This window comes from Bison bison, unplaced genomic scaffold (assembly GCF_000754665.1).
Source record: "Bison bison bison isolate TAMUID 2011002044 unplaced genomic scaffold, Bison_UMD1.0 scf7180017864516, whole genome shotgun sequence".
NCBI lineage: Eukaryota > Metazoa > Chordata > Mammalia > Artiodactyla > Bovidae > Bison > Bison bison.
Window position 1 is genome coordinate 489,177 of NW_011495069.1, and position 11,670 is coordinate 500,846.

The following is an 11,670-nucleotide window of genomic DNA, read 5'->3' on the forward strand; positions in this document are numbered from 1 at the left end:
CACAGAAGGCCCTAGTCTGAGTCCCCAGTCTGAAAAGGAGGGAGGTGCTACCTGGCCTCTGAGCATGCCTGCCTGGCCTGATAGCAGACCCCCTCCTCACCCCCGGGCTGATACGAGACCCCCTCCCCGCCCCGGCCTGATACGAGGCCCTCCCCCCCAACCCCGGGGAGCCCCCGCTCCGATGGACGTGACACGTTCCCACCTCAGAGGAGCTGCAGCTTTTGCCCTCAGACCCCCGTCAGGACCCTGGACTTTGCTGTGACCCCAGCCCGCCCGGCCTCCCCACCTGGCTGCAGAGTCCTGCCATCGGGGCCGGGCTCAGAGAGCGCCATCTCGTCGGCCAGCTCGCAGTCCTGCCCGCCGGGGCCCCGCGTCCTCATCGGGGTGCGCACCGAGCTCACCGGCCTGGCTCCCTGGTGGAGACCCCCTGCCCCAGCTTCTTTATCGTGGCGGGAAGCCTCTGGTAGTCTGAGCCAGGACGGACCTGGGGCTGAGCGAGGGTTGGGGTGATTGCGGCAGAAGAAACGGAGAGCCTTATTGCCGTTTCTCACTCGCTGAGCCCATGCGAGGCCCAGAATTCCTGCCTGCCGCCACATAGCTCTCAAGCGAGCTTCTTCCCGAGGTGAACCTGAGCTGGTCGCTTAGCAGGCCCGGCGCCGCCCTCCCTTCAATCAGTCCACCAGGGTCCTCAGGGCTGCCTGGCGTGACCCGGCCCCGCCTGCCTCTCCCACCTCTGTCTGGCCGCAGTGCTCCCAACAGACCCAGTAACGCGGCAAGTTCATTCCTGCCGCAGGGCTTCTGCACTTGCTGCGTCCTTTGCCCAGCGGGTTCTCTCCCCTACCCCGTATCCCAGGGCTGATTCCTTTATGTTTGGTAATTGCTACTTCCTAGAGAGATTGTCCCTGGCCACCCAATCTTAGTGGGCTCTCAGCATTTCTCTGTGCAGTGGTCATCACTGTTGGGAGTAGCCTTTGTCTTAAGCGTGTGGGCTCCTTGGTTGTCCTTCACCACGTATTCCCAGCATCGAAACCCCTGCCAGGCATACCGTAGGGTCTCCAGAACATCTGCTGCACGAAGGAGGCTGTGTTAAGAACACCCAGAAGTCCCTATAACCCTTGTGACAATCTCCACCTACAAATGGGGAGATGGAGGCGCCAGCCTGGGAGGTTACTGAGGAAAGGAGATTTAGCGGCAGGTCTGATTCCACGCCCGTGTTCTAGCCCGCATCTCCTAGGGTCATGGGCTTCCACCCAAATCTGTTCTTTATAGAAAAAAAAAAATGGAAAAAACAGAAAGGAGGAAAGTCACCATGTTCTGCCCTGGAATAATCCTCACTGTGCAGGCTTCACTGCCCGTCCCCCTTCCCTCCCCTCCCCCTCCCTCCCCGCCCCTCCCCACCCCCTGGTTTTTGGAGAGGGCCTTTTTGTTTCTTTTTATAATAACTGCTATGACATTCTCGCTTTTCTATGTTCATCACCTAGTATCTAGACGATAACACGATGTTGAGTAGATGGACGGTCCACTGGGTGGATGCGCCAGAGCCACCTGAATGTCCCCAGTGGTCAGGCATCTGTCTAGTCTGCTCTGCTGGGGGTTGTTGATGTTTAAGTAACAACCCAGTATCGCAGCTGGATTTCAAGCATCCATCCATTTGCTCTTTGATCAAATTTCACCGTGTGCTAAGGCGTCTGCCGGGCACGCTGAGGGGCCTGAGGCTCAGTGTGTGTCCTTGGAGTCCATGGACCAGAGGAGGAGAGAGCCAAGCGTGGCCAGAGTGGAATAGATGTCGCCGGGCTGGAAGATGGTAGGCAGAAGGCCAGTGCAAGGGTGCCTGGGGTGGGCCTCGTGGAGGCCAAGTCTTCAGGTGCTGCAAAGCTGTTCCCAGCAGGGCAGTGGGTGATGCCCGTTGCAGGCAGGCCATCGCGAGAGCAGTGATGTGGCTGCAGAGTGTGTCCTGAGCATGCTTTGGGCCCGGGCTTTGGTTGGACAGGGAATGCGGGAGTTGGGGCAGAGCTGGGCCTGAAACGCTGAGCTAGGGAACTTGGATTTTCTTCTGAGCTGGATGGGAAGCTGGGTGTTTATCTCCTTGCTTTGCAAGAGTTATTTTTTTAAGATCAAACTTTCATATACACCTGTTTAAAGGAAAATCAAATAGCATGGGAAGGTTTATCTGGAAAGGCCCTTCCCACCCCCCATCCCCATCTCCAGTCCTGCTCCCTGACATACTTTCACCTGTCCTGTGTTTAAGCCATCAGGAACTTCCCTTGTGACTCTTAATTGTCTGCGCCACTGCTCTGGATCTGTCAAGTTTTGGGCACGCCTTGTCTCCCTGCAGTGAAGATGAGGCTTGGCTCACACCACCCGCCTCCCTTCCCCAGCGTTCTGTTCCCTTGGTGCCTTTGTTGTTGTTGCTGCGCCGCTCAGTCGTGTCCGACTCTTTGTGACCCCATGAACTGCAGCACGCCAGGCCTCCCTGTCCATCACCAGCTCCCGGAGTTCACTGAGACTCATGTCCATTGAGTCAGTGATGCCATCCAACCACCTCATCCTCTGTCGTCCCCTTCTCCTCCGCCTTCAATCTTTCCCAACATGAGGGTCTTTTCAAATGAGTCAGTTCTTCACATCAGGTGGCCAAAGAATTGAAGCTTCAGCTTTAGTCCATCTAATGAATATTGAGGGTTGATTTCCTTTAGGATTGACTGGTTTGATCTCCTTGCTGTCCAAGGGACTCTTTTTCAGTAGGACGGTTAGTAAGCCTCGATTCTCCTTTCTGTGCCTCTGTAACTTCAGATAATGTGCGCGAGCTGCCACTTCCTCTTCCGTAGACTTGCCGCCCTGTCCTTCCCTCGTGTCACGGTCGAGCCTGGCGTGCGCTCGTCTTTCCCTCTTCCTCCTTCAGTGCTATCCCGTGGGTAGCCTGAGCTGGGCCACCTTAGAAGTACTGACACCCCAGGAATCAACAGACACAGCACACCAGGATTCACCCGCCAGTTGTTAAGCGTTTACCAGCACACGGTGTGGGGCGTCTGAGTCCCCTCCCTCTGACCTGGGTTCGGGGTTGGGTGAGCTTGGCCCGGGGCTCCTGAGGTCCCCTCCCTCTGACCCAGGTTCGGGTAGAGGTGGGTGAGCTTGGCCCGGGGCTCCTGCATCCCCTCCCTCTGACCTGGATTCAGGGTTGGGTGAGCTTGGCCTGGGGCTTCTGAGTCCCCTCCCTCTGACCCGGTTCGGGGTTGGATGAGCTTGGCCCGGAGCGTCTGAGTCCCCTCCCTCTGACCCGGTTCGGGGTTGGGTGAGCTTGGCCCAGAGCTCCTGAGGTCCCCTCCCTCTGACCCGGTTGGGTGAGCTTGGCCCCCAGAGGCTCGGCCGGCCGGCCGGCCCATCACGGACAGCACTCCTTCTGTCTGCAGCAAAGCTTCGAGGCGCACCAGGATGAAGCCGTGAGCGTGACGCACATGGTGAAGGCGGGCAGCGGCGTCTGGATGGCCTTCTCCTCCGGCTCCTCCATCCGCCTCTTCCACACTGAGACGCTGGAGCATCTGCAGGAGATCAACATCGCCACCAGGACCACCTTCCTGCTCCCAGGTGAGACCCTGCTGTCCCGGGTGGGGGGCTGTGGACGGGGGAACAGACACGGGGGAGGCGGCCTCCAAGCTGGGCCAGCCCATCTCATGAACCTCGAGGCAGCCTTTGGTCGGCCATGAGAACCGGGCCCCCCGGGGTGAGCAGCTGGCTGAGGGTTCCGACCCAGGCCTGCCCTCCAGAAGCCCTTCTGGCTGTCCCCGCGGCACAGCAGGCTGGCACCCGCGGAGGTAGGCTCCAAGCTCCGGGACTCCCGCAAGCCAGGTTGCCTAACACGCCATGTCGGACAGGAGGCCCAGCCCACCTATACCTGCCACTCCTCAAACCCAATTCTGCCTCAAATCCCCTTCAAAATGAGCAAAGGGAAACAGAGAGGCCAAATACGGACCTCTTTCCTTAGAGGTGTCTGAAGAAAGGCTGGGGTCCCTCTGAGTCTGCCATCAGGGTGTGGGTCAAGGGGAGGGTGAAGGCTCTGATGTCCTCTGCCTGGGCCGGCGCTTCACCCTGCAGGGCTGTTTGTGGGACCCACAGGGAGGGCTACGATCTGGGCGCGCCCTGCACCCTTCCCCTCACCCAGAGTCTGCCGTGGCCTCCGTGGAATTGGCCACAGGCCTCGCCCTTAGCTGATCCCTGTGAGCCATGCTGGGAGCCAGGACGGACGCGTGCTCAGGGCCCACCGCTGCCCCCAGCCAGCTTGAGAGCAGCCCTCAGGGCCAGCGGGCCTCAGCTTGACTTGCCCCTGAGCTTCCACTAGACAGACTGACCCGGAGCTGGTCTGGGAGGATGCCGGCTGGGCTGGGGGCAGCAGCTGGGAAGGACCCCAGGGCCAGGGAAACAGCAGGTGTGGTGGGCTGGCCCAGAGCTGATGGTGACAGGGACTCGGCAGAGGGCCACCACAGAGGCTGGGAGTGGCATGCGCTGAGCCGGGGGCCAGGGCTCCTGCCTGGTGAGGCTGGGCAGAGGGCAGTCATGCCAGGCAGCACCTCAGGCCACAGGCTTCCACCCCAGCGGCCTGGTCCCTCACGCCACACAGGCTGCCCCGCGACCACCCTGCTCCTGCCCCCCCCCCCCCCAGCCACTTTCACCGGCCAGTCCTCGAGTCCAGACGGGTGGCCGTAGCAGGGGATGCTTACCAACAACACGGTCAACAGCAACAGTGGCGGGACGCAGAGGCTGCACTCCGCCAGGAGCCCTACCCTGGGCTGGGCACCAAGGGCTTTACGTAGTCGGGACCTCACTGTCCCCATTTTACAGATGCAGAAGCTGAGGCTTGTTCGGCAGGGTAAAGTAGCTGTCCCGTGGTCGCACGGCCAGAGACAGGACTGGGAGTCACGTCAGGCTGGACTCAGTTCAGAGCCTCGCTGCGTGTAACGGGGGAGAGGTGGTTTCAGAAGTGGCCAGGGTCCCGGCTCGGCCACTGTGGGGTCACAGCAGGTCTCTCTGCCTAGAGGAGCCTCTGGTCCCTCTGTGGCGTGGGCAGTGGTTCCTGGCTCCGGGTAAATACTGTCAGGAAGATGCCTTGCTTAGGCCTGGGTCATCCATGAGGAAAACAGACGCCTTTCTAACCTGCCCCCCAGGGTGTGGGGCAGGAGCTTGGGGGACCTTTGTCATGGGCCCTCCCTCTCTCCCTCCCTCTTTACTTCCCTCCCTCCCTTCTCTCCTTTTTTATTTTTTAGCTTCAGTTTCATTGTCTTGCATAGTGTTTAGCCATTACGTGAGGTAAATCTATTTTAATTACAGTAAAAATTTCTCAGTATCACAGAAGTATTTCCACATCTGCGCTGATAGCTAAATTATTTACATTAGTGGAACAATGGGGAAAAAATGGATAACCTTCTGGGCCTTTTTCATCTTCTCAGTAAAGTCTGGAGGGGGTGGTGGAGCAAAGTAGAGGAAGAGTCGAGTGTGTCCAGCGGCCGGGGGCAGGCTTTGTGGACTGACCTGCTGTGGGCGGAAAACCAGCAGCTCCTGCTGCACAGCTGCCACCTCCCCGCGGGTTTAAAACGCGTCTTCACGTCCAGTGACTGACTTGTTCTTAGGAGTTAGTCACCCTTAAAAAAGAACTTCTCTGGTGGCTCAGACCGTAAAAGATATGCCTGCAATACAGGAGACCGGTTTCGATCCCAAGGTCAGGAAGATCCCTTGGAGAAGGGAATGGCAACCCACTCCAGTGTTCTTGCCTGGGAAATTCCATGGACAGAGGAGCCTGACCGGCTACAGTCCATTGGGTCGCAAAGAGGCGGACACGACTGAGTGACTGACACGCTTTCAAGACACTTACAGAAGAAAGGGCGATCGTTATCGTGAGGATGACTGCAGACAGGTAACCAGAGTCCCTGGGGGTTAAACGACCAGCTTCAGGTCCCTCTGCTGAGGGGCCCAGAGCCCGGACCTGGGTCACAGCCGTCTCACGGGCTAACTGGGCGGCCTCCCGCTTCTCCAGCTTCTGTTTCCCAGTCTGAACAACAAGGGCCTGGGATCGGAGCTGAGCTCATGGGGCCAGATAGGAGCCCAGAGTCAGACAGGCCCTGCCAGCTGTGTGACCAGGCGCTCCAGCCCCACCTCTCAGTGCAGGCGCGGGTCTTCACCTGAGCCGGTGAGGACAGCGCCCCAGGGTCTCCAGGTGTCACAGCCCCGGGCCTCCTCCCCACGGGCCTGGCCTTTCCTAACACCAGGAGCCACAGGTGTTACAGCCCCAGGCCCTGCTGGCCGGGAGGCCCCAAGCCCAAGAGGAGCCAGCCCTGGGTGGAGGGGGCCTTCAAATCCAGCCCACACTGTGTCCTGGCAGGAGAGCAGAGCAGGATTCTTAAATTCTTTATTAGAGATATTTTTAAAAGGCTTTTAGGTATTTTTTTTTCTCCCCCCACACCACCAAATGAAATAATTGTGTAATTACTAATGAATTTGTTCCTCTTCTTAAGTGTGGTCTTTTTTAAGGACGTGTTAAAAATTCATTGCGCTTCCTTCCCCCGGACCCTTTTCCTCCACTCGCCTCCCCGACTGGTATTAATGCAGTTTTGAACCTAAACTCCCTCCTCCTCTTAACTAGACAGGTCATTAATAAAATGTTCTCTGAGAGCCTGAGCTTTTTAAAGTTGTATATCTCCAGATAGATGGCTTGGTGAGTTGAGCACTGCCGCATTAAGTCTCTGTGATAAAATATTTATCCACCATTAGACTTTTTTTTTCCCCTTTTGGACTGTTGGTGAAGTGCCTTGCTCTTTTCCTCGAGGCAAAGCGGGAGGAGGAAGGGCCCGGAACGAGGTCTGCAGATGAAGTCATCTCTCCGTTCTGGCGCCTCTTGCGGTTTCTGGCCGCCTTCCTCTCATTTGCCGGGTGTCTGTGCTCCGGGGGGCTCGAGGGAGGGAAGGGCATCAGGAAATGGTTGCTTGCTGGTCCTAAGGTCCCCGGGGCCCTGGAGTAGGAGGGAGGCGTGTAGGAGGGAGACGTCTGCCACTGCTGCTTCTCTTGGCTTTGATTATTTCATGGATTTCTGGCTCTGATGGAGCTGATCTTAAAACATTCGGGTCTAGGTCCTTTTAATAATCACATTTTCCTAATAGCCTCCATTTATTGATTGTATATTATGGGCTAAGAGGTGTGCTGAACTGTGTATATGTATTATAGTGTGTGGGTATATGTGTGTATATTTATATACACTGTGTTATATACATATATAAAATTTCTAATAATCATAAAATTGAGCAGGGCATGTACATTGAGCGATGGTAGAAAGTGGCTCATCGATGCACGCAGCTGGTAGGAGACGCCAGCGCCCACGTCCTTGTTCCCTTCTCTGCTGTCATTCGTTCATCCTCTCATTAATCACAGGTCCTTTTATAAAGTGTTTATTGAGGTTTAGCTGATCTGCAATCTTACAGAAGCCGCAGGTGTGCAACGCAGCGACCCGCAGTTTTGAAGGGTCGCACGCCTTCGCCAGTTACTGCGCAACGTCGGCTGTGCTCCGTGTGCGGTGCCGTGTGCTTTGCAGTGTGTGTGTGTGCGGCCAGCAGTTCATTCCTGCTAACCCCGCCTCTCTCCTGCCCGCCCCCGCCTTCGCTCTCCCCACTGGCGATCACTAGTCGTTCTCTGGATCTGAGTTCGCAGATCCTCTGCACGTGTCCGCCAGGGGCCAGGGCATTTGATCAACGTGCTGATCCTCTGCACGTGTCCGCCAGGGGCCAGGGCATTTGATCAACGTGCTGGGGAGTCCGTTTGACACACAGACAAGCTGCTGCCCTCGGGAGGCTTACATCTGGGGAGGCAAACAGCACGTCACAGAGAACACAAGGGATTCCAGAGCCTGAGCAGAGCCACAAAGAGAACATGGAGGGGCTCGCAGCCAGAGCCTCCTGCACTTCCTTCCTGAGTCCCGAGGGCTGGGGCACCCGACGTCCCAGGAGCCGGTCCTGGTGGTGGGGGGCCCACACTCTCCGAATTGGTGCGGGGGTGGAAAAGAGTCCCAGCTCCCCCAACCCAGACGCTGTCTGTGAAACAGCCCAACGTGCCGGCTTCTTCCCCCACGCTGGTGCATTTGCACGTGGAATCAACTCCATGAACGTGACCTGTGGAACCTGCATCCTGTTGCTGGACTCACATATCCCACTGCCTGCCGACAGCTCCACCTGGGTGTCTAATGTGCATCTCAGACGACATCCAGTCCTGAACTTGGGCGTCCCCCCAGCCTGCTCCCCTCCCATCCCAGGCTGTCTGCTGTGCTGCCTTGCACCCGGCTGCTGGACACAAAAGACCTGGGAGCCGTCCTTCCTCCCCTCCCCACCCCTGTCTGTCCAGCGTGTTGGTTCTCACCACCTCCCTGACACCACCGCGCCTCGGACCCCATCATTCCTGCTGTGCTCGTCTCTCTGCTCGCTGCACCCCACCCCACCCTCTGTCACGTTGTAACCAAAAGGCTTCTCTAAAATCGGGGTGCGCTGCTCCCCTGCTCAGACCCGCCAGCCACGCCTCGTCGTGCTCAGAGTGAACAGTCCCCGCCCTCGCCTTAGCCCGGCCACCCTCTGACCCGCCCTCGGTCATCTCACGGCGCCTGGTCCCTGCGCCACGCTGGCTCCGTCCTCCGCAGAGCCGCTGGCTCATTCCCATCACCGGGCCTTTGCACGTGTCGTCTCCAGAGCTTCCCTTGGGTCTTGGCGTGGCTGCCTCCCCTTGTCATCAGATTTGGTCTCCTGGCTCCTGCCCCCCCATCCTCCCAGGAAGCAGAATGAGGCATGAAACCCGAGACTCCTCGCACCTACTGTCTACCTCAGCACCCCCTTGGAATCTCTGCCTGGTGTCTACACTCCTTGCTTGTGTTTCCCCTTCCTCCGTCCCCTCCCAGGGCAGCATTAATACCGGTGTGTGTGTGTGTGTGTGTGTGAGAGTGTCGCTCAGTTGTGTCTGACTCTTTGCGACCCCATGGACTGTAGCCCACCAGGTTCCTCTTGTCCATGGGATTCTCCAGACAAGAATACTGGAGTGGGGAGCCATTCCCTTCTCCAGGGGATCTTCTTGACCCGGGGATCGAATCCAGGTCTTCTGTGCTGCAGGCAGATTCTTTACTGTCTAAGCCCCAGGGAAAGCCCCATTAATACGGTAGCTTCCGTTAAAAGTGAAGCGAAGTGAAACTACAGACTCGGTCCTCAGCGCCACTCCACATTTCAGGTGTGAGTAGCCACAGGGGACGGATGGCTACTGAACTGGGCAGAGAACATGTTCATTGTCATAGAAAGTTCCAGAATGTTTGCTCCTTAGGAACAGAACTTTGTGCGGTTCCCCTCTGCCTCCAGCACCAAATGCAGTGTCCCCCCCATAATAGGTCCTGGGGATGTGCCGGGGTGCTGAGTGAATGGGTGGTGAAGGTATCAGACCAGTGTGTTAGGTAATGCTGTGTGAACCCCAGTTAGTAACCCTCCTTCTGGGAGCCACACCAGTCTGCTCTGAGACTCTGCAGAGGAAGCCCATACACATGGAGGTGTGGAACTCAAGCAGGTTGCTCGAGCGTAGAGAGGCAGGGATTTCCCTGGAGGTCAAAAGGTTAAGACTCCGTGCTTCCAGTGCAGGGGCTGCAGGTTCAACCCCTGGTCAGGGAGCCGAGGCCCCACCTGCCATGAGGCACGGGCGAAGAAAGAGCGGAGAGGCGGTGTAGAAGCATTAGGCTGTAATAAATGACAGACTCGCGCTCTGCCCCCCACCCCGCCCTGCACTCACCGGCTGGGTGACCTCTTTGGACCTTAATATCCTCATTGGAAAATGGGCACACATCCAGGCCGTGCTCACCTCTCAGCTGTTTCAGGCTTGCATCGGGCTGGGGCAGGTGTGTGAAGTGCTCTGGAACCCGCAAGGCAGTACTTCTCACAGTGTGGCCCCGGGGCCAGCAGCCTGGGTGTCCCTGGGAACCTGCTGGAAATGTGGGCTTGCGCCTCCCCTCTGGGGTCAGCCTGCGGGTGTCCACTCTCCCGCTGGTGCTGACACAAGCCCAGCCTGAAAACCCCCTGTTCCGAGCATCACTTCACATGGTGTGGCGTGACTTGGAATTTGAGGAGAGACTAGGTCTGTCAGTGGGCAGAAGGATCCAGGCTGGAGGTGAGACAGCCCTTTGGGAGGGCAGGCCTGGGCCCCCAGCACCTGCCTCACACCCCTTCCCGTTGCCCGGAATAGTCAGCAACAGCGGCAGCGATGGAGGCCGGCACCCACCCGCGCATGCCCTGTGCCAGGCTCTGGATTACGTGACTCACAGCCACTGGCTCATTTACTCCTCAGGATGAGGTTGTGAAACGCCATCATCGTCGTGTTGTGCAGTGAGGGAACCCGGGCACAGAGGGGTTCTGTTTCCGGCCTGAGGATGTGGAGCCAGGAGGTGGCCGAGCCGGGGTTTGGACCTGGTGCCTGCGCCTGGCGCCCTGCTCTCGGCTCGGGCTGTGCTGCCCACACTGCGCCTCCTCCCCGGAAGGGCACAGGGACCCACCTTCCCCCGCCACTGCTCCCCCTCAAAGGCAGAGCCAGCCAGGGGGTGACGACAAGAACTGGGCTGCAAGTCTGGAGCGGCGGGAGAAACACACTAGTTCCCGGTGCTGGGAGCCCATTTATCGCGGGGCCTGGGACTGCATCTGTGCCCCCGCCGGAGGAAGGCCCGTGCGGGCAGGATGTCAAGGCCAGGCTGGAACCCACGGGGCTGCCAGCTCGCCCAGACCCCTCCCCACACATCCCTTCTGCACTGTCTGCTTCACCCTCAACCCGCACCTCCCCAGGCCTCTCTCTACTCCCCAGCTGGCCAGTTATGTCCCTGGCATGGGCAGGCCCTCAGCCTGCACCTCATGCCAGGTAAGCCGGCCACTGCATCGAGAGCCGACGTGGGCCAGCACTGTGGCATTCCCTCATTGTATCCCCAAGGCAGCCCCGCTTTACACAGGAGGGAACGGAGGCTGGGTGACCCAGGGCCAGACCCCAGCCAGGTCAGCCTCCCAAGCCCCACTCCTAATCCCAGGGCTGTCCAGCTTCTTGCTTGTCCCAGGAGAGCAGCCCAAGGAGCCATGCTCTCAGCTTTGGGGGCCCCGTGCACCGCCAGCCCCCAAGAGGACCTGCTGCTCACGCTGGCTTCTCCCTCTGCAGGCCAGAAGCACCTGTGTGTCACCAGCCTCCTGATCTGCCAGGGTCTGCTCTGGGTGGGCACCGACCAGGGCGTCATCGTGCTGCTGCCGGTGCCTCGGCTGGAAGGCATCCCTAAGATCACAGGTGAGACCCGGGAGTCAGCTGCACGTGGCCAGGGGAGGGTGGGTCTTGTGCCCAGATGTGTGCACGCTCTTCTGGTCTGGGGACAGGGGTTCGTTCCCCAGTGTCCTCTGTCACTGTTGGTGGCTTGGTGGAATTAAAGCACTGGCCCGGCAGTCTCCTTGCAGGTCTTCTTTCTGAGACTCAGTTACTTCATCTGGCAATGGGCACAGGAGGCACGTCGGCCAGATGGTTTATGATTGGCCGAGACACTCGACTAACAGGAGAGGTTCAGCTGGCCTCCCGCTCTGTCGCCACAGCAGCTTCCACGTGTCCCAGCTCCAGAGGCAGAAATAACTGAGGGCCCACGGGGACGGAGGGCTG

The 11,670-nt window shown here is 58.6% G+C and overlaps 1 protein-coding gene across 1 annotated transcript in view; it reads left to right on the plus strand.

Moving 5' to 3' along the window:
* The window catches only part of ARHGEF10L (Rho guanine nucleotide exchange factor (GEF) 10-like), a 161,886-nt gene that overhangs the window by 148,520 nt on the left and 1,696 nt on the right, over positions 1–11,670 (plus strand). The window contains 2 exon segments of the mRNA XM_010830219.1: positions 3,408–3,582; positions 11,188–11,310. Of these exon segments, the coding sequence (XP_010828521.1) occupies positions 3,408–3,582; positions 11,188–11,310 (298 nt within the window).